At 35.9% G+C, this 21,861-nt stretch overlaps 3 protein-coding genes across 4 annotated transcripts in view; 1 reads left to right on the forward strand and 2 right to left on the reverse strand.

The window, feature by feature from the left end:
• stx (stuxnet) overlaps window positions 1-8,491 on the forward strand; it is a 32,327-nt gene extending 23,836 nt beyond the window's left edge. Inside the window, exons 4-8 of one of the 2 annotated variants that reach the window (XM_065356139.1) lie at window positions 344-1,219; window positions 4,274-4,382; window positions 4,587-4,889; window positions 4,987-5,253; window positions 7,344-8,491. In XM_065356139.1, coding sequence (XP_065212211.1) covers window positions 344-1,219; window positions 4,274-4,382; window positions 4,587-4,889; window positions 4,987-5,246 — 1,548 coding nt within the window. In that variant the 3' untranslated portion in view covers window positions 5,247-5,253; window positions 7,344-8,491. The remainder of the gene's footprint in view (window positions 1-343; window positions 1,220-4,273; window positions 4,383-4,586; window positions 4,890-4,986; window positions 5,254-7,343) is intronic. The other variant, XM_065356140.1, reaches the window with a different exon arrangement.
• Window positions 7,858-11,236, reverse strand: LOC135839891 (pancreatic lipase-related protein 2-like). The gene is made up of 9 exons (XM_065356144.1): window positions 10,940-11,236; window positions 10,666-10,817; window positions 10,455-10,574; window positions 10,194-10,343; window positions 9,647-10,123; window positions 9,452-9,578; window positions 9,240-9,363; window positions 8,097-8,303; window positions 7,858-7,998 (listed from the first exon to the last, which is right to left on the reverse strand). The coding sequence occupies exons 1-9, from the start codon at window positions 11,115-11,117 to the stop codon at window positions 7,872-7,874; spliced, it is 1,662 nt and encodes a 553-aa protein (XP_065212216.1). The 5' UTR covers window positions 11,118-11,236; the 3' UTR covers window positions 7,858-7,871.
• Window positions 11,237-13,437: 2,201 nt separating this feature from the next.
• LOC135839892 (pancreatic triacylglycerol lipase-like) overlaps window positions 13,438-21,861 on the reverse strand; it is a 32,245-nt gene continuing 23,821 nt past the window's right edge. The window contains exons 6-13 of the mRNA XM_065356145.1: window positions 21,279-21,398; window positions 18,678-18,824; window positions 18,318-18,543; window positions 17,998-18,242; window positions 17,773-17,902; window positions 16,609-16,735; window positions 15,138-15,344; window positions 13,438-15,062 (exon numbers count right to left, since the gene is read on the reverse strand). Coding sequence (XP_065212217.1) covers window positions 14,945-15,062; window positions 15,138-15,344; window positions 16,609-16,735; window positions 17,773-17,902; window positions 17,998-18,242; window positions 18,318-18,543; window positions 18,678-18,824; window positions 21,279-21,398 — 1,320 coding nt within the window. The 3' untranslated portion in view covers window positions 13,438-14,944. The remainder of the gene's footprint in view (window positions 15,063-15,137; window positions 15,345-16,608; window positions 16,736-17,772; window positions 17,903-17,997; window positions 18,243-18,317; window positions 18,544-18,677; window positions 18,825-21,278; window positions 21,399-21,861) is intronic.

Genomic DNA, 21,861 nt, shown 5'->3' on the forward strand with positions numbered 1-21,861 from the left:
ATAGCAATGGCCTAGGTCGAAGCGGAATGTCAAGTGCTATCTTTTGAAATTGGACTATTTTTCCTAAAAGAGGTCGAGTATGAGCTAGAGCGAAAAAAACGCCGCCGACTTTTTTTTTCGAAAATTACCCCTTTTGAAGACTCATATTTTCCCTCCTAAGGCTTTTTTAGAGCTAAAAATTCCTCTGGGTGACTTTCAACTTGAAATGAAGGTCTTTTTTTGGATTGGGTGAAAATTTTCCAAGATTTTTTCTACATAAATGTGTCTAATCTAGCCGTACCTATACTTCAAGTATTGTTCCGAGCGAAAACGTATATCTTATTTGTGATTTTGTGTTGAACAGGTGAACGATTTCCTATCGGGGAAGCAGCCACTAAATCTGACGATGCGATTAGGAGATCACATGATGCTCATACAATTAATGTTATCTACAATTTCAAATCAAAGTCACGGTAGCAGCAGCAGCAGCAGCAGCAGCAGCGCTTCATCTAGCCGCAGTAAATCCACCGAAGAAGTTTCAAAATCAATACCACCAGCGGCGGCGGCGGCGGCAGTGGCTGCGGCAGCCGCAGCCGCTACATCAGTAGCCACCGAAGAACCAACAACGTTGGAAAATGAGAAATCTGCGGAGTCGTTTTTGTACACAGCCAGTGCTAGCACCAGTACCACTACCACTACCACTACCAGTACCAGTACCCGTCTGGAGAAGATTTTATCGTCGTCTTCGTCTTCGTCTAGCGGTACCTCAGCCAACTGTACCAGTAAGTCGACCAACGTGCGGCAGAAGGAAATAGACCGTGATGATAGTCAACATGGTACACGACTCGGTACGGCCGCGGCTGCTGGAGTCGCTGCTACTCCTTCTATCGAAAATGAAGCTCTTGCGGCAACTTCGTCGGTCTCTCGTCTCGCCGAAAAGCGAACCAGCGAATTTAGAACGTACGACGAATGCAAAAGAGCCAGAGCCGCTGCCCGCAATGGCTCCGATAACGCGGATGCGTCTGCGTCGTCGTCGTCGTCGTCGTCGTGTACGTGTACGTCGTGTCCTCGCGTATCGTCGCTGCCGACAACGTCCACCATCTTTGATGCATCGACGACCGCCGCCTCTTGTACGTTAGATTCGGTGGCGTTATCCGAAGCTACGAGAAATCTAACGCAAACGTTGAAAAAGCTATCCTCCGAAGTGTTAACCTCGAAGAGAACCGTTTCTGTGCCTCAAGTAAGTCTACCGTGTACCACCAGTACCACTGTACCATGTACAAAATACAAATGCGCACAACGGCTCAAGCAGCACGCTGTTGTTCATTCATTCGTTCGTTCGTTCGTTCGTTCGTATTAGCTGCTTACGTAAGCAGGGCCGAGCCCAAAACCTGGCCTGTGTCGGTGGTCGCGCCTATTGATCGCCAAGTCTGCGGCCAGGCGTTTAAGCTGATTCGTCGTGCCTCGTTTCTGATCGCGCGTACTTTAAATTCAATCACCCTTGAAGCGATTCTGTAAATCGCAGTATTCGAATCATATATTTTGGTTCAGCCTAATCCGCACATTACTGGGTGGATAGTTGGATACCTACCTACTCGAGTACTCAATCACTCGAATTGGAATTGCAAATGCGTTCATTCGTCGTGAAGTCGTGAAATTACGTATTTGAAAAATGTTCATGCTCAACGTTGCCAAATTAAAGTTTCTTATACGAGTAGGATGCTCGATTTTGAACCGAACAAAGTTAAATCATGCAAAAATATGTTTGATCAATTTCAAAAAATCAAATTTTGTCCAAAAATAGTAAGTAAAATACTTAGTATCAAAATTTTAACGAATCTACCTAGAAAGCTGTTTCCGCAACATTTTACTCGATAAAGTTGAAGAGCTAAAATTTACTTTAGGTTTACGTAGGTGAAGTTGCTGAGCTGATTGAGAGTAGTTTCAAGCCGTTCTGCAGACTTCGGAGCCTCCAGTAAATTTTTATAAAATAAAATTTCTTGATTTGTACAGTTTTTATGGCGTATTTCGAAAACTGCAACTTCCAAAATATGGCTTGAGGTTCCAAAAACGATTTTTTGAGGTCCAAAAATTTCGAAAAATTTTCAAAAAATGGTCGGAAAACGCGATTGGGCAGCTACAACATTGTGAATCATCTTTTCTAGTCAGAAGTAATATTTCGTGGCGTTTGGGGGCAATTTCGAGTTTGCGCATTCGAAAAGGTATTTTTTTGAGCTCAAAATGCGGTATTTAATTCCCCATAAAAAGTCGAAAAATGCGATCGGGCAACTACACTAAACTATGGAAATTGTATTAGGCCTATTTTCTAATCAAAAGTCGAGTTTCAAACAATTCCAAAAATTACGACTGCCTAATTGCATTTTTCGACTATTTAGTTATACACTGCACATTCGTGGGATTCTCTTGTTAGTATCACAAATCTAAAAGAAATGGGGGGGGGGCGGTATTGATGATGCAGAAACAGTTTCCGCCACTTTTTTGAGTTGATTGAATATTACCATTTTCACTGAGAAAAAACATGTACTTTCGTAAATAACTGCGTTTCATGACTGTTTTCCGCAATTTCTGGCTCTTAGGTCAACGAAATCGAAACAACCAGATATGTAGTTGGTGGATTCTAAGTAAAAAATTAGTTTTTTTGATAATTTTCATAAAGTGTCGCTCTTCGCTTCACCCAGGTTTTCATGTTCTAAAACTTCAAATGGTGAAAAAAACATGAAAATATGAACCAAAAATGAAGAGAAAATATTGTGAATACTCCTTTAGAAGATGTAACTTTATGTTAAAGAGCGAAACTTTTCCTTCATTTTTACCGGGATTTTTTTTGCTAATATAAGGCGAATAAATGGCTAAAAACAGCGGAAGAGGTGGGGTAGGGAGGCGACAATTTTTAGGGATTTTTTTTTTCTCACCAAGAAACATTATGTGAGAGCCCATTATAGAGAAAATCGAAATGGGGGCCGATTTCATCCCTTCTTCGATTACACGCTTTGGATTTCTCCCCATTTTTGGTCGTCAAAAATTCTGTCAAATTCGAAAAAGGCACGAACCTTAGCGTGTGAAATTCTGGCTAGAATAATACATTTTTGGCCGCTCTTTCAATTTAGCTTTGTCCGGTTGGAAATTTTCTGATAGTTGCGATAGTTATTTCTCTTTTCGTAAGTGTATCGAATTTCTCGAATGAAGCCTAATTATGTACTCGTATTTTGCGGATTTTAAACTTCGTAGTCGTACACAGTTTTAGGATTTTTTAAAAACATTTCCACTTATTAGTGTAGGTTGAGTTTTGAGTTTTGTAAAATGTTGCTCTTGTAGGTATCAAACTATAAGCTACATCCGGGGTTTGCAGCAATTTTTGGTACTATTCATTTTCAAATTGATGTATTTCCTGCTATACCCACGCCGCAATTTGATTTCCCTCGAGTTATTATTATGGTCTACGAGTCGGTAGTCGGTAGTCGGTACATGGTAATTTTCAAACACGTCATAAGTACTCGACACTCGTAGGTTCGTTCGAGATAGGTATCCGCATGGAAATTCGTGCACTGGATATTTTTATATCTACATAAATATTCAGCGTGCTACAATAAGGTATCGCGCCTATTTCGTTACAAAAACACACACACACAAAAAAAAAGAAGTTATGTAAACGTTTGGCTAAAGCATCGACGAAAGAATTACGTATTACGCCTGTTTTTAAAATTCAGCATCCCCCTGCCCCATTTATACCGCCTACATTTTCCATCATGCGAGGCGCGTCATGGAGAAAACTCTAAAAAGCTGGAAAATTCGCGGTTACGCCGTGTAAGTTTTGTACGAGTACGAGTACGATTACGTCCCGTCCATAATCTAAAAAAACCCGACCCACTTTCTGACCAAGATAAACGAAACAGTAAACGCGGTTGTGGAAGAACGACGAAAACAAAATGTGGGTCACGAGTCGATTGCCTTCACGATGTTATCGTTACCCATTTTACAGTAGGTACTGAACTGTAATGATGCTGGCGTGGCACGATGACGTCCAATTGAGCAGCTTTTCACCTAATTTTTTTTAAAAATCCATTTGTTATACCCGATCGGCGATCTTGCCCTTCATTACACATGCCTACAAAATACATACCTACATGATAGTTTTAATAAATTTTTGGCATAGATTGATTCTCAATAGCCGGATTATTGACCAAATTGGCCGTAGTCATGGTTGTAGGGAAAATTTCAGTATTTGTTTCATTTTTATGGTCAGTTTTTTAATTTTCTTTTTTATTGTTCGCAGAAATTCAAAAGCTTGAGAAGTAACGTGATGCATTATAAAAGAAAACCGAACGCTATTATAGAAAATATGAATCATCATGGAAGAGGAATTTACTCGGGCACATTCTCAGGTAAATTACTTATTACTCTGGACGCTCGACGGTGCGAATAATTCATCTCAATACGAGTATGTGCGTCTTATAGGCATTTTCGGGGCTAAAAATAACCGAAATACGAAATAAAAGACTTTTAGGTATCCGTTTGTCGTAATTCGTCAACAGCGTACCAAATTACCTATACCTAATTTACTGATTCGAACGCGGGTTTGCTTACAGGTACCCTGAATCCAGCTTTACAAGATCGTCACGGTAGGCCTAAAAAAGATGTCAGTACGATTATACACATATTGAACGATTTACTTTGCGCCAACCCCAGACCGCAATGTCGTAAATCATCGTGCGCTTGTAACAACGCTGGCGATTCTTCTTCGAACGGATCCAATTCATCTTCAAGTATGGTGATCAATGCGCCATCCACTTCCTCATCCAACACTGCCAATGACGAGCAGACCAACTCTACTGCCCAAGTTCCTGCCCCAAGCACAACCGCCTCAGCTACACCAGCGCGTAATGAAATTGGTAAGTTCGTCGATAAGTTACCTTATCGTACCTAATTTTGAACTGGACAGTGGGCACGTATTCGTCACGCTTACTTTTGTCTTATTTTTATTCGCAGTTGACGCTGTTAGCAAAAGAAACGAAAATCAAACCACTCGTAATAAAATGAAACAACTCAAGTCCATAATGGAGGAACGTAAAGAGAAAAGAAAAGCTAAACGTGTTTCTCCTTATGAGAGACCGTTCCCTTGCATCGACTTAATCTCATCGCGGAATTTGAATTCATCTGGAGCGTGGTCTGGTCCTTCGTCTGATTCCGCCAAATCAATTGAACCAGATCCGTCACCATCGATACTTTCTGAACCAGTTATAGCCTAATGGGTAGGTAAGTTACGCGTCGGGAAAGAAAATATGTACATATCTGCCAGTCACCAGTCCAACCAGCAAAAAACGCTCTAGAAGTTGATTTTCTCAGTTGCACAATAGGAGGATGGAGCCTAAAAACTTACAATTTTCAAAACATTTACGGGTTAGAACTGGGCACTTCCCTCTTTCCGAATCGTTGTAGTGTCCTTTGAGTGTGATTTTTGAGATTTTTGAGCATATTTAGCAGAAAAATTGTTACGCAAGCGTCATCGCCAAAAATTAATTCATATTATACGTAGCATGAAGCAGTTCATGCCACGCTCATTTAGGAAGCCAGACAAATTTTAGAGTAGAGCCCTCCATATTTCGAGTAAAAATGAACTAGTGTCGTAGAATTTGATTCAAAAGTGAACTCGCGACTTATCAAAATGAGTTGAAACTTCGACAGGAATTCGAGTATTTTCACGAATATGTTTTTAGAGCGTTTTTAAAGAATTTTTCGGATTCAATATTGGGTCAAGTTTTTGTTATTTTTGAAAAAGTGCCATGTAACAATAAGTATAATCGAAAACGAGTGAAGTTGGCGAGAAATTTAAATATTTCGACGAAGATGTTATATTTTGAACATTTCTGAAGAGTTTTGAGTTCAAAATTAAGTCGAGCTTTTTGGTACTTTCGAAACTGTGCCATGTGACCTATCGTAATCATTTGAAGTTTTGTGAGAAATTCGAATATTTCGACAAAGATGTTATTTGAACCAACTTCTGAAGTGTTTCGAGTCCAAAATTGAGTCTTGATTTTTGGTACAATTTTCGAAAAAAGGTGTTTTAATGGGCTGACGTTCCTTGCATCTGTCAAAACTTATTTTGAAGAATTTTTAGACCCAACTCGATACATGATTTTTGAAAAATTGCCACGAGACTTATGAAAATATTGATTTGATTTTCTAAAACAATAACAAATTTTGAATTATCGAAAGGGGGATGTGCGCTGCGGCCGCGTAGGTATCATAATTAAGTTGGTTGAAATTCTGAAAAAATTAAATTATAATCATTTAAAATAGGTACATTGGAAATTGGAATTCTTGCGAGATTTTAATAACTTTTAATAGTAGTTTGCACATTGCACGACACCTTTACCTTTATGAACATTTTTGAAAATCGTGACCAGTTTTAGACTTGAAATTCTTCAAAACTGCTCAAAACGCATTCTCAACTAATATTTTCGTCGAGATACTCGTATTTGGAACTATCGGTAACTTTTAATTAATTATGATAGTTCGCATGCGAGTCACTTTTATCAATAATCCCGAAAATCATGACCTAACTGACCTAAGTTTGAGCTCAAATCTACAAAACTGTCGAAAAAAGTTTTCACAGTAATTTTTTATTTTACTGTGGAAATTTCAACCCATTTTAATTAATTGCAAGACACCGTATGCAACTACAACGAAAAATTATGTCACCATTTTGAGCTAAAAATTCTTAAAAATGGCCAAAAATCATTTTCGTTGAAATATTTTAAATTCTTACAAAATTTGATGGAAATTATTGATTTTCTTTTGAAAATTTAACCCACTTTGATGGGTCACATGATACTTTTTTCAAAAATCCCGAAAAATCATGGCTCTGTTCAAAAAATATTTTTGTCGAAATATTCGAATTTTTTGTAAAATGTTAACTCGTCTCATTAGATCGTATGGTAGGACCCTAAATTCTTTAATAATGTTCTAAAAACATTTTCGTGGAAATATTTGAATTTCTTTCAAAATTTCAACTCATTTTGATCGGTCGTAAGGTCGCTGAAATTTGAGAGGGCCCAACTTCAAAATTCGACTTCTCCCCATGGTGCAAGCCGTGTTTCGCAAACTTTGGTTTGGCTAGATTTGCCCAAAAATCACACTCAGAGGGCACTATCGACTCATTGAGCAACTGACCAGCTGAACTAAAGTGAACATATACAAGTTCTTAAACTCGAAGCGAAGAGAGAGCGCTCAAGCTAACCTGTAAATTTCGATTTCGAGAGCATTTTTTGCTGGTTGAATTACAGGTAGATCATTTATAGACGATTATTAGGTACCTATAATAATTTCCACGTTGAATCTTCTAGTCTAATGGTACCGACGTCCAAGATGCCAGCGGTGGAAATCGAGTCGCTGTGTACATATCGTTAAATATACTTGAGAAGAAACATTTTGTACATTCGTAGATTGTTTTTGTGCTGTATCTATTCGATGTAAATGCGTATTTTTATGTGTGTCTGCGTATAAGTGTTTCTATTGTATCTAGATGTATCAAATGAGCTTAGTATTCCCGTCGAGTCTGCAGTTCTTACATAGGTGGTATTTTGTTATATTATTGTTGATTTTCATTGGCGAAAGTTTCCGTTGGACTTGATGGGGTAGCTGGGAAGTATATACAATTTATTCGTAACGGTACCTATTCAAATCTATTTAATTCTTGATTCAAGTTTAGGATCTCATTTGTTTTATTTTCAAATTGTTTTTCTTTTCTGTTCTCTAAGAATGTTATAAATAATCTACGACGCGATAACGTTTTAATTATACGTGGTTTATTAATTAATTCACTACTCCAGTAAGTAAATAAGTTCGGTTTTATATCAATTTTTCTGTGAAAATCAAATATCTTGATCGGTGTTATCGGCACAAGTATTATTAAATATTGCTTTACTTCCGGATGGTATATCTGCGTAGTTTGTAGCTCCGTTACTGCATAATTTAGCCATGTTGGATCCTTCAATTTTTCTAAAAAGAAAAAAAAATATTTAATAGCGTCGTTATATTTAAATAGATCGCGAACCACTTTTTTGTAGTCGAATATACTTAATTTGCGAAATACTTACTCGAGTGTATTCGATAGATCACTCGTTTCTACGGTGATACTTTTAACGTAAAGATGATCATTGCACCAGAATACGCAAGTGTTCTCGGGGTGCAAGATATCTATAGCTTTGTTCCATTGCAGAACTATTTGAGATACGTTACTTATCTGTTGCGGATGAGTGACGATAAAACTCGGAGAAGTTCCGTGACCAAATTTTAAGCTACCTCTGAAACACGAGAGCGATTTTTTTTTATCGATAAATTACGCTTTCAGAATTCAAATCGTTGTTGAACTTGTGTCAACTATTGTGAATAATAAATATAGGTATATTATTTGTTGTTTGTGAAATTTAATAATATTTTCAATAATACCAGCATGTTGTAATTTACTTTTGAATATTATTTTTTGCTGTTATATTCGTTTTTATTATTGCATTCGTGTCTCGAACTGTTTAAAATTGATGAGTTCTGAGTTCAAAATTGTTCTCGAGTTTTGGTTTTGTTTTTGTATCATTCTGTTACGTTTATTCACTTTCGAGTTTCTTTTCTGTTTTATTATGTTTTTAAATTCTATTTTTAAAACCATTTTTAATTTGAAGATCTTTATTTAGACGATTTCTGAAGTTTATACCTACAGTATTATAATTTCTAAAATTTCTGACATGATAAAACTTCTGAGTAGGCAACCAACAACGCATGATTGCTGTGAAATTGGCCCTCTTGTCCACTGTTTTTTGATGTTTGACTTTTGATTTTGAGAAAAATTATTGTCAAAATTTGACTGGTGGCTACTTGGCTAGTGGCTAGTGGCTACACAGAAAATTTAATAGAAATTTAAAAGCTTTTGAAAAAAAATTGTCAACATCTGGCTGCACTGATTTCATAAAAGCTCTGCTTGTCCCAGCATTACTCCTCCAGTAAACATCCATGTTATGTTCCTTTGAATTATTATTCGGTTTCGCGTTAATTGTTCGTTAATTTTGTGTATTAAGTGGAATATTTGGTCTAATTAATGATTATTTAATGCCAACTCGTGAGTGTGATGTGTGAACCAACTTCGCGTTGTTCGATCAGTTCGGTACCATGGTCAACGATACGTTAGTTTGGTGATTTCATCGTTTGTTGCTGTATTATTATTGTGTAAGTATCAGATTCAAACTTACTCTGGGGTAAGATTAAACTCAATCGTATCGTTCGTAGTATGTAGGAGAACTTTAACCAAACCCATTACCCAAGATTCAGCTTCAGGTGGTAAAGCTAGATTCAGAGTAACCTTGTAATGTTGTCCTGAAAGATTGAGATTATGGTAGTTCAACGCCAACAACATCGCAGGTATTCAAATGAACATTTTATGTCATAAAAACAATGATCTTACTGCAGTATGGCAAACTACTACCAGTATCGATGAAGTATCTTCCACCGGGTACTAGATTGGTGTTTTGATCAGCGTTGAAACCCATTACTGCGCAGCTAGAATTTCCTTCGCATGAAAAACATCCTCCCTAAGATGTAAGCCAATTAATTTCACTCGAATGTTTCAAAAATCCAAAATTATTTTTGTTCGAGTTACTTCTTCGAATCGTTCGTAACTACTGCAACGATATCCGGTGAAAGTACAGTTATTGTTGATCGAATCTACAAACAGTTTAGCAGATCGCAAGTGTTCGCATCCTGTCAAAGCTGAAATTGCTTCTCTCAAACCATGTTTTTTGAACTCTGATAGTAATTCATCTCCTTGTTCGTGGGCTTGACATCCTGGCTGATTTTTACCTCCGTTGACGTAGAAATCAACGTGCCCGCTGAGATCTGAGATCCCTTCACCGAGGAATATATGATCTATACCATTGGTGTGTATGGCATCGACAAAATCAGCATCGCTAGAATCTAAACGTACCAACGGATCCATACCATGGTAAAAGAATACAGCAGGATCGAGTCCGCTGATTCGTCCGAGATTTTTAATCACATTTCCGGCGTAAGCTGCCACCTGAGCTCCGACGCTGTGGCCAATTATGTGAACGCTTTTAGGGTCAACTCCGTAGTTATCCTAGAACGAATGAGTTTAGTATGTAATACAAGTTGTAGCGTATTGAAATTTTTTCAAAAAGGTTACTAACTACGAGATAGTTGACGAAGTATCCGATTTGCAATCCTAATAAGCGAGCATTTGCGACTTGTTTGAAAAAATCTGGAATCAGTGCTGCCAAATCGTAATCTACAACTATGACGTTATAATCACCGTGTTTCAGCAGCTCCGATATCATATCCTGCAAATGGTTTCCATTATTCATTTTAGTTTGATGAAGATGTACCTATACGTACTTCTTCACTTCTTCAGAGTTTTCTTCTGCTATCAAGAGCTATGATTATTTAGTTACCGTGATCCATGCAGATTTTGTTGAACCAAATAACCCATAGATGATTATTTTTGTTGGATTATTTGCATCGAAATTGGACGAGTCGAGGGATGTGCCAGAACTCAAATTCAATATTGCACCCTGCAAGTTGTAATGCCTTTTTAGTCAATGGAAATAATCTACGAGTATTAGACTCCGGCGTTATTGTAATGTTCGTTGAATCAGAACCAACTTTGCTGGGATTTTTTCTTGTAAACAGTATGAATTGTGTATTCATTAATTGAGGTGGGATTGGAAAAGTATTTGCCCATCTTGTAAATCCGTACCAATCTCGAGTGATATTTAGACAGCCTACTTCTCCGTAGCATCTAGTTTCATTATTATCTACACATTCGTAAATTGACGAAAACACATTAATTTGAAGAAAGGACCTTGCTAGACGTTTACCTATTTCAATATCGTGATATTATTATGTTGTACTAAAAGAAAATTCTCCAATTACTCACGTAGTACTAAAAAAGGAAGCAGATCCGCGACTTTGTTTGCCAATTGGTTCCATTCTATGATTCCCCCTGCAGCTTCATCATTTAGGGCGAAAACGAAAAAAAATAGTACTAAAAGTGCTGGTTTCACTTGGTTATCATTTTTCATCGACAATAACATTTTTTTTCTAGATAAATTCATCCAGCAATTCAACTCACTGTGCGCATGTAGCCTTAACTTTACGAGAACCAATTGTTGTTGTGAATTTCATTTGAAAATTGACTGAATTTTCCATATCTTAACTGAAGTGACGTACATAAAAACTTTACTATTATGGCTGTAAGACGAAAAAAAAATTGTAACCGGAAAATGATAATCGTTAAAAAGTTGTTCGTTGTGTTGGACATCAGTCGATAGAAATACCCTTGAAAATAAGTTGAATGCTTTATTGTTCGATATACCTGATAGGTCTCTTTTTAACAGGCAGGTACCTACATTGGTATATTTTTCGCATACATTGGTCATCGATGGTTTGTGCTGTTCTTGGGTTAGCATAATCATTTTTTATTTCAATTTTTCACTCGACTTGTACAGACATCGCGGTGTCGACAAGTGACGAATTATTTCGGGAACTCGTCTTTTTCATCAACTTTTGCATCAATTGTGCTACGCGAGTTAGCTCAAAAGTGATGAATTTTAGTGAAAATTGGAAAAAAGGAATGAAAAATTGCTATAAAAAAAAAAAACATGTTGAAATAATTATAAAGAGGACGCTAAAAAGCAAAACTTGTTAAAATGATTCAAAAACACTCAAAAAAGGCATTAAAATCTGTGGAAATTATTTTGAAGCGATTAAATTAATGATTTGAATTTTTAGAAAAATTGGCCATAAAAATGCATGCAACGGTTGCGAAAACCTATATAAAATGATTTTACAACACTCAAAGAAGTCAGAAAATCACTGGAAATTGCCTTAGATGATGAAATTCCAGTAAAATTTATCAATAAAAAAAATTAGAAAGTGTTCGTAACTGAGGATTACGCAAAGTTTTTGAAATCTCAATAAAATGTGATTAAAAATTAACAAGTGTTCCATACTTTACACATTAAAAGTGTGAAAAAGTAGTTGAAAATAAGTACGTTTAAATCACTAAAAATTGACGTAATTCAAAATTTAAAAAAAAAACTTGTATAAAATGCATGGAAAGTGTTGAAACTGTGTAAAAAAATAGGTGTAAAAATTTTCAAAAATGCATTTAATTTACTCGCACCACAGATCACCCCAAAGATGGAATTTCATTAAAATTTTCCAAAAATACACAAAAAAGAAGTGTCAGGGTATCTATAACAGGTAATTAGTGAAAGTAGTGAAGAAGTAGTGAATTTAGTCAAAAAGGTAGTGAAAAAATGAAAAAATTCATTAATGCGTTCATTATATTGTTTTTTTGTATAGGGTAACTTTAATTGAAATTTGACGTAGTTAATTTTTTATGTGTGTAGGGGGGAGGGGTTGAATGGAGAGCTTTCTGAAAATTTGGTTTTAAAAAGGTTGAAAAAAGTAGTGATTTTTCCAACAAAAAAAAATCCGTTATTACCAAAAAAGCAGAAATTTCAGTATTTACCATAGAAGCATGAGAAAAAAAGTACTTTTCAAAATACTGTATAAACAAGCTAAAAAGCTATAAAATCACTAAAAACTTTCAAGGAATTACAAAATTTTAATAAATTTTTTCTAAAATGCACCAGAAAGTTTTAAAATTTGCATTGATATGACTTCAAAAACACACACACACCCTCCCCCTCCCCCCTCAAAAAAAATATATGCTTATATCAACGATTTTTGCTCAAAATGCGTGATAAAAAGTTGAAAAATGCGTTAAAATGATGTAAAATTACATGCACGCACAAAAAAATAATTGAATCCTCGAAAATCACCAAACAGTGATGAAATTTTAATTCAACTATGTCAATGTGCTAGAAAAAACTGTGAACAATTTATCAAGATCACCGAAAATTACCCAACACTAATTAAGTGTTCCTGAAATATCGTGTATCATTAAAGAAGTTTCATCCAAAGATTTTTTTTTTGCAAATTTTGCTAAATTTTGGCAATTTTTCCTAAATTTTATGATTTTTGTTGATTTTTACTTCTTTACACATTTTTGACAATTTTTACAGAAGTTCTGTTATGGTTTGTTGATTTTCAGTGATTTTAATGTTTTTTCAGCGTTTTTTGGTATGATTTTAACACGTGTTTGAAAGTTTTTCATGTATGTATTGTTAACAAATTCGCGTAAAATTAGCGAAATTGCGTAATGTTCTGTTGATTTAACGTATTTCTGACAAATAACTCTGTGAAATAAACCAAAGTAGAAACACTATTTCCGAAATAGCCTCCTCGGAAACGTCTTGCCAACTTTACGAGTATGCTTTTTTTCGTTAAAGATCCGCCACAGGTGATGGTGAAAAGTGTCCTTTATGTATCAATATAAAATGAGACTCGTGTATTAAATTATTTTGATTTATTAACATTTTTCTTTTTCAAAATACAACCAATAAAATAATTTAAAACTATGATTGAATTCTTAAAATTGTATATTACTCATAAAACAATCATGAAGTATACAGTCTTCTTTTACAAGTTCACCCTAAAATATAAAAAAATTGGTACTAAACATAGCATAGTCGAGTCAATTAAGCTCACAGTTAGAAATTTTTTTCAAATAGGTACAGGAAAATCTTTAAATAACTCTGTACCCTAAATAATCAAATATTGATTTTTTCAAATGGAAAATGGTAACGGGTATTATAAAAGGTAACTAAATGCATCTGAAAATATTACGCTTCAAAAAGCTTTATAATTTCGAGATGAAAAGGTAAACGAGAAGAGTATTGATCAGAATCTTATGTAAAATTTAAACAAAAAACAAAAAGATGAATTTATTATTTTTTTACAGAAAAATTATAAAATTACGAATACACGAATTACAGAAATATAGTCAGGATGCGGGAAAATACCGTTAGATGTTGATTTTATGACAAGTGATGTTAAAGAACCAATCAGAATTTTCTTTTCATTTTTTTACATTTAAATTTTTTCAGTTGGTATTGGTACTACATGTAATTGTAAGCGAAGATACTTTTCCACTTACTACTCAGTCATTACTCAATTACATTCAATTGCGAATGTCTTATCTATTCTTATTTGCCTAGTGGTGCTTTTAACAACGCTTTTCTCACTTATCATTTATACAGTGAAATCAAATGACAATGACGTAACTAAGAAACCAAGCTTAGAAAACAATTACTTTTCATCACCATTCTTCATCAACTCTTGAATGAGAATTGTGACGAATTGGATAAAAATCTAGTTAGGTTCTTATTACCACTATTTACGTATGTAATTAAACACCTTTCTTACAATACGAGCATTTCAATTACGTCATTGGCAATAATATCAGCATTATTTTAAAAGTACAACTAAATACTGCAGTACCTATGTACAGAGATGTAAATTATTTTGTCTCGATCAAAAAGCCTAGAAAATTGTAGCTCATTCGACATTTTGTTAAGAAATACAAATACTTACTTTGAAAGTGGAAAACGGCATTTACACATAAACGCCGGAGTTGAAATTTTATTCCACGAGTATATTCCTTACATATACTTTGAATTTACATCCCTGTATCAGTAAGTAAGTATCTAAATTAAACTAAAAAAATAATGATAATGAAAATTTTCGTCTTAAATGTGTAACTCTTCTCATTTTTTTTTTCAATTTATACAATTGGCAGTCTTGGTAAATCTTATAAATATAAATACGCAAGGATAAGGACAAGAACAGAGAGAAAGGGAGGAAAAGTAAAAGGTAAATATTTTGATATGTTAAAAGCCTTAGAGCTAATCAAAATGTAAATGCTTTTCTCTTTTAATTGTGAGATTACATACATTAGGTAATAGGTACCTATTTAGGTAGGTAGGTAGGTAGGTAGGTAGGTAGGTAGCGGAAAAGGCTACTGAAGAACGTTCTATACTAAATCATCATCACAGTCGTCAACAAATACAGCCGAAGTTCTGGATGCTATATCCGCATATTCTTTGAGTCCGGTACTGCATAGCTTGCTTTTCGTTTCGATTTGTCTTTTGCTAAAAAATATTGATAAAGGATGAGTGAATTTCGGTCAAGTCGAGAATTTTATTTAATGGCCGTGGGTAACTTACTCTCGCGCTGTAATATCTTTAGTTTCAGTCACACGAATACTGGCTACGTAAAGGTGATCGTTACACCATAGGAAGCATATGGATCGAGGTTGTAACACATCCATGTCGTATTCCCAGTAAAATTCGATTCGTCTAATACGACCTATGTCGTCTGGATGTGTGACTACGAAACTTCGAGATGTACCATGTTCTAGTTTTTCATATCCGCTGAAAAATACCAGAGTGGAAGTTAGCTCGTACAAAAAATATTTTTTAGTTGGAATTTGGTTCTTTTATTAATTGTAATTTATTTCAACCAACAAATATTCACGTGTCATTCTGTCATTGTATGTCAAATTAGCTCGGCTTTGGATTTGGGTATAGGTACCCTGGTTTTGCTGAAAAGTTTGGAAAATTGCCATCATTGGCTCTCCTACGCTCCATATATTTTTGAGCATTTTTGAAGAATTTTGAGCCCAAAGTTGGGTTATAAATTAAGAATTTTGGCGGTTTTTAAAAAAAGTCATGCGACGCAGCGTGTCAATATAGGTTAAAACTTGACAAGAAATCAAAATATTCCAACAAAAAAAATGTATTTTGAGCAATGAGCATTTTTCGAAGAATTTTGAACCCAAAATTGAGTTATGATTCAGTTGAACAGAAAATCAAAAATTTCTATCAAAACCATTTTTGATCACTTAACGAATTTCAAGCTCAAAATTAATCATGATTTTTGAAGGGGTTGAAAAAGGTGTCGTGCGACCTATCAAAATTGCTGCAAAAGTCCTGCTTTTTGCCGAGGAATCCTGCAAGTCTTGCAAGTCTTGCTGTTGTCCTACTTTTTTCACTTTTCATCAAAAAGTCCTGCCTTTTTCAATCAGACTTCAAATTATCAAATTCATTTCTCCTTTTTCTGGAATTTTGAAAAAAGTTGGTAGAAACGGGGCTCATTTGTCGACTTTCTTAGAATTACACATTTTTTGAGAGCGCGTTTGCTCTTCCTTTTTCGTTTTTTGAATTTTTCAAAAAAAATCGTCATTCGAGTTTTAAAATTTTGAAGCAAAATAATAAACTTCTTTCGAATAACTCCTCACACAGAAAAACATCATTTTTTATACCTCTTGAAATACTGATTTTCGAGAGCTTTTGCCCTCGCTTCGCCAGGGCCAGTTTGTTTTCTTTTCCGTCATTAAAAAATTCCAAACTTGAATGAAAACTAAAAATTATAATTTATATCTACCTATCAAAATGACAAAATTGTTTTTTTTATCCCTTACTAATTGTACGTAGAAACTCGCCGTTTTTTTTCTCGAAAAATTGGTACCTAATTTGATCCAAGCAGATCTAATTGTATGTAAGTAATTTAATCAGAATTTTAATCAGATTGACCTATCAGAGCAATCTTTCTGGCCAAGATATTTTTAACGTCTATCACTTTCGCCATTGATTAAGGTTTACTTATCTGCTCCAAACCATATACGTAGAAACTTACTTTGGAGTGAGATCTAGATTTCTTATAACGCCATTGTCGCTATGCAGCGTGACTTTCATAAAGCCTTGGACCCAAGTTTCAGCACGAGGAGGGCGTGCCAAGTCTAATGTTACTTTGTAGTGTCTTCCTGCAATAAAAACACAAAAGTTACTCGGTTTCATCGAGTCGTTTAGATTTGGAATTTTCCATAAATATCCACGAGTACATGGGTGTTTTGTAGGTGACATACCTCCTTCCACCAGGTAAGTAGGCAACATATGCTGAGCACAACTACGTGTGTTTGCCGACCTTTTGAATTGAAGGGGCAAACTTATGCTCGATTGAAAAAAATTTTTTTCCAATGTTGGATGGAAACTTTAACCTTCATTGAAAAGATTGGGATTTTCTCTCGGGGAATAAATAATAATAATTAGGTATAAGAACGAAAAGTTTTTGAGAAATTTTAGATGAAAATGTTTTTTCAGATATTTTGTTTTGCATGACCCTTCCTGATCAACTACCATAGTGATCAGCCACATGGAAAAATTCTTGACAAGCTATTCAATGGCACAAAGTGCAAGTCTGTACCTGTAATGGTTCTCCATTTACAAAAGCTTAAAGTTTGCAACAAATATTGAAAACAAATTTTTTTGTATTTTTTCTGCTCTCGTTTTCCATAATTCAAGCTCTTGTCACTTTTTAACCAATCAAGATAGGGAGATGCGCGTAGCGCCATTAAAAAGATCAAACTTTTTTCTTCGAGAAACAATAATAAAAATGTTATGTGAAGAGGAAGAGTTTTTGAGAAATTCTAGAAAAATGGTAAAAATCATCAATTTTTGAACACGTTTTTACGGATATTTTGTTTTGTATGACCCTCCCTGATCAACTACGATGATGGTCATCCACATGGAAAAATTCTACATAAAATTTGCTATTTAATGGCGCAAAGTGCAAGTCTCTACCTATCATGGTTCTCGACTCACAGAAGGTTGCAGTTTCCAACCAACATTGAAAAAAAAAAGTTTTCAATCGAGCATAAGTTTGTCCCTTCAATTCAAAAGGTCGGCAAACATACGTAGTTGTGCTCAGCATATGTTGCCTACTGACCTGGTGGAAGGAGGTAGGTCACCTACGAAACACCCTATACTATTACTCGTAGATGTTCATCTCGATAATACTTACTACAAAATGGCGGCTCTTTTCCTGTAGCTACAAAATATTTCGAGCCAGGAACTAAACCACGATTTAGATCCGATTGCAGTCCCATAATGGCGCAACTGGAATTGTTTTCTTCGCAGGAGAAGCATTTTCCCTGTAAATATGTACAACCATCGATGGTAGTAGCTCATTATTTGATAAATTTGAAGAAAGATGTGCGAACAACCGAAGACGGATCGAGATATTTACTTGCATAAAATGTTGATAACTAGGGCATCGGTGGGCTACGTACGGACATTTGGAATTGATGGATTCTGTAAATAGTTTAATGGCACGTACATGATTGCATGCAACCAGCACACGGCTGGCTTCTTCTATGCCTTCTTTGATCAAAGTCAACGGTAACGGAGTTTCCGTCAAATCACATCCAGGCTGCTCTTTGCCATTATTTGGATAAAAATCAACGTGCCCGGCAGGTTCGCTCATACCATACCCTGCGTGCGAAGTGCATAAGCATACTCGTATACATACTCAAGGATTTAGTTTATCAAAAGAAGAAACAAACCTACCTAGTAAGAATATGGAGGAGCCATCAGTGTGGATGACATCGACGAGATCAGCATCACTAGGATCTAAGCGCACTTGTTCGGGCATACCTTGGAAATAGGGTTCGGCCGGATCTAATCCTGTTATTCTACCCAGTTTATCGATACGTTCGCCAGCATAGCCGGCCGTATGAGCTCCGAGACTGTGTCCTATTATATGCACGTCTTTAGGATTCAAGCCATGATTATCCTGCGCATAAAAATCGCACCGTTGTACATAAGTACATATAAATAACCGCAAATCAGTACAATAAAATTACAATGTTGACGAATGTACTCGTTTAATGTACAGAAAAATTAACAACGGTATCGACGAGTACCTACCTTAAGGTGATTAATTAAATAGGCCACCTCGAGACCGACTAGTCTGGTATTAGCGGTTGCTTGTGTGTATAGTGGTAAAGATCCTCCTGCCCAATCGACCACGATAACGTTCCAGTCCGCGTGCATTAACAATTCTCGCCTCATTTCCTGCGTGCAAAAATATACGCGGATACTTTTAAAAATTCTGCGCCGTGAAAATGTTTCTAGAATCTACGAGTAGATTTACATAAGTAAGTGTAGGCGTTCAACGAAACACTGGTGCCATTTCAGCACGTGGTGGGGGTGTAACGATGCGAGTTCAATTTAGTAAATGGGAAGGATTTTCTTCCTTTTGCTGCGGAGATGTTAGTAGCATCTCCACTCCATTAGGTATACTTTACTTATGTGAAACCAATGACGAGTGTTAAATAACTTTATTTCTGATTCTAGGTTATTGGACTTTGGTTTCGCTATTCAGACTCGAATACCTAGAAGCACAGTTCGTGGGAAATCCAGCCAATCCAGAGCATTGAAGATCAAGGTAAAAAGCAATGCAATACCTAAGTTTATTAATATTGAAGGGGGAAAAACGCTTTATCATCATCCTATAGCTCAGCACAGAGATGTATGGAGGAGTGTCATTGGTGGTCCAGGAACCAGGATACTCGCTAGCTCAGGGTATGGAAAATGGCTGAAATGAGCTAGGTAAAATGAAGCGTATCCTGGATTTTGACAAATATTGGTTCCCTCGAACGAAAGGCTACCGAGAAAACTTTAAAGCCTACTTGCCGTACAAAAGGCTGAACCAGGGATCCTCAAAGTTGACTCATTGTCAGCTTTGATAGTGATGGTCGAGCCAGCAGTTTTCCACGAGGAGACGTAACAAGATTTTTTGATGTAGGTCCTCGAAACAAAAACAACTCCCATTTTTAATGCGTTTCACGTTGAATTTTCGCTCATTTGAACCCCCTCCGCTCTCCTCTCCCTTGATCGAGTCCCTGATTTTTGATGCGTTGGATGGTCGTAAAAATTCATTTTAGAATTGAAAATTCTGAAAAACTTTTCAGAGTAGCATTGAAAAAAAAAGGAATTTGGTCATTTTTCAGGAGGGAGGGCAACAGACAATAGGTAATAGCATTTCGCCTTTTGGGTGGGCTATTTTAAGAGATGACGAATGGCGTAGACGTAGGAAAACCCCCAGTTCTCCTAGTGCATTCGCAGGGGTGGGGGCTAGAGGTGCTCAGAGTGTATTGAAAAATATGGATATTATAAATTTCAAGCAGCAGCAGGGTCAACTTTTGAAAATTACTGATGATACATACATACAAATTATGGAATTTGTATGGAATCTTTACTTCTGCCAGTGTGATGGAAATCAGTGCTGCCATTTTTTTAAGCACCTAAAATTAGCTAGAATAAATGAAAATGTATGATAAAATTTCTCCGTCGGTGATATAAAAAATGTCGAAAAAATTACCTCAAGTACCACTTTTTAAGGTGATTAATAGATATACATGGGGCGTATAAAAAGTAAGGTTACCTATTTTTTTTTTTTTGAAATTCAAAATTGCGCATGTCGATCTTCTAAGAAATAATAATTTGATTTTTTTCCTCGTATGCAATCTGAAGTTGAAAAGAACCCTTGTAAAGTCTATTGAGGATGCTGACTTATAAATGATTTGTCTCTGATTGATTTTTTTGTTTTGTTTTGTTTTGTTTTGTTTTGAGAAGTGGGCCTTGGCACACAGGTTAATAATTTTACTTATAGCCCTCTCGGAGACGCGTGAGATGAATAAAAATTAATCATTATGCGGTTTTTTTTTGACATTCCCTCCGGTGTATGACCGCGGTCATTGAAATCCTCTAATTTGAATAAGTACAAGTAGGTAGGTAACTATCTTGAATAACGCTGCTTTTTTCCTTTGGGTCTTGAACTCGAGTATTCGAAGATTATCGATGAAACCAAAATTACTTTTATTCAAATACGCGTATCGCGTAGCCCTGTATTTCTTAATTAATAGGGTAACTACCAATAGGCGCATTCATCATGCCATGGCATATTGATAAATACCATTATCGAATTATCGATAGACAAAGAATAATTTTTGTATTTTTCCATATCATTCAGCCTTGATCCACGGTTATTGGTGAATATTTATATTCGAGAATTTGAATAATGATTGTATAAAAATTGGGCCAGTGTAAGTAAATTATTATAAAATTAAGAATCGGTATAGTTTTTTAATAGCTTCCAGAATTTATTCGCATTCGCATATTATTGCGGTGGGTAGGTACTTGACGCGGTGGCGGCATCGTACTCTTTAATTAAATTATAATTCGAAATACGCGCGCGTATTTAACTCGCGTATAACTAATTTTTACGGCCAGTTACTACATTTATGTAGATAGTTGGTGTCTTGCATTTGATTATACTCGTACTTAGATATAGGTACCTGGATCTACCTAATTGTTGTCTGAACTCGGTGTAACCACTTGCGCGTTACGTGCTCTCTCGTATTTATATTATGTATTTATGTAGTAAATATAATAAAAATTTCAACGCAGATGTGAAAAAATTTAGACGAAATACTGTTTTCGCGTTTGAAATACGCGCGTAATTACCTTGACCCAGCTGGCGTGCGGTGTGTCGATGAAACCGTGAATTATGATTTTGGTCAATTTTTTCGCGTCAAAAGTCGATTTCTGTATGTTTCGTTCGGCTTGGATTTTCAGCTGGTAACCCTGCGTAACATCAAAACATGTAAATTAGATTATATGTAGTACAATGCTGTGGCACTTATTGTTGATAAGCGAGCCCATACAAAAAGGAGTATCCTTAATATCAATGAAAGCCCTTCTCAAACGAATGAATTTTGAAATAAAATCGTGAATGGAGAAGTAAATCACTGATTTGGGAGATCATGGAAGCTCCAGAACGGCTTGAATTCATCTCTATTGCTTGGTACTTTTAAATTGGAGCATAAAGTGAAATTTAGCTTTCTGACTTCTTCGCGGGTAAGATTGTGTCTGTGTTGAAAAGGACAGCTCTCATATACACGCGTTCAGGACAGGATATAGTCCGGCATATGACAATAGGAGTGATTGCACCGAATGCACCCCCCCTCCCCGCTGATCATCCGGGACAACTTTTTTCTTGAAGGGAACATCCTAAGGAACATTTTAAAGGAAACTTGCCCAAAAAAAT

The sequence above is a fragment of the Planococcus citri genome, chromosome 3 (assembly GCF_950023065.1).
Source record: "Planococcus citri chromosome 3, ihPlaCitr1.1, whole genome shotgun sequence".
NCBI lineage: Eukaryota > Metazoa > Arthropoda > Insecta > Hemiptera > Pseudococcidae > Planococcus > Planococcus citri.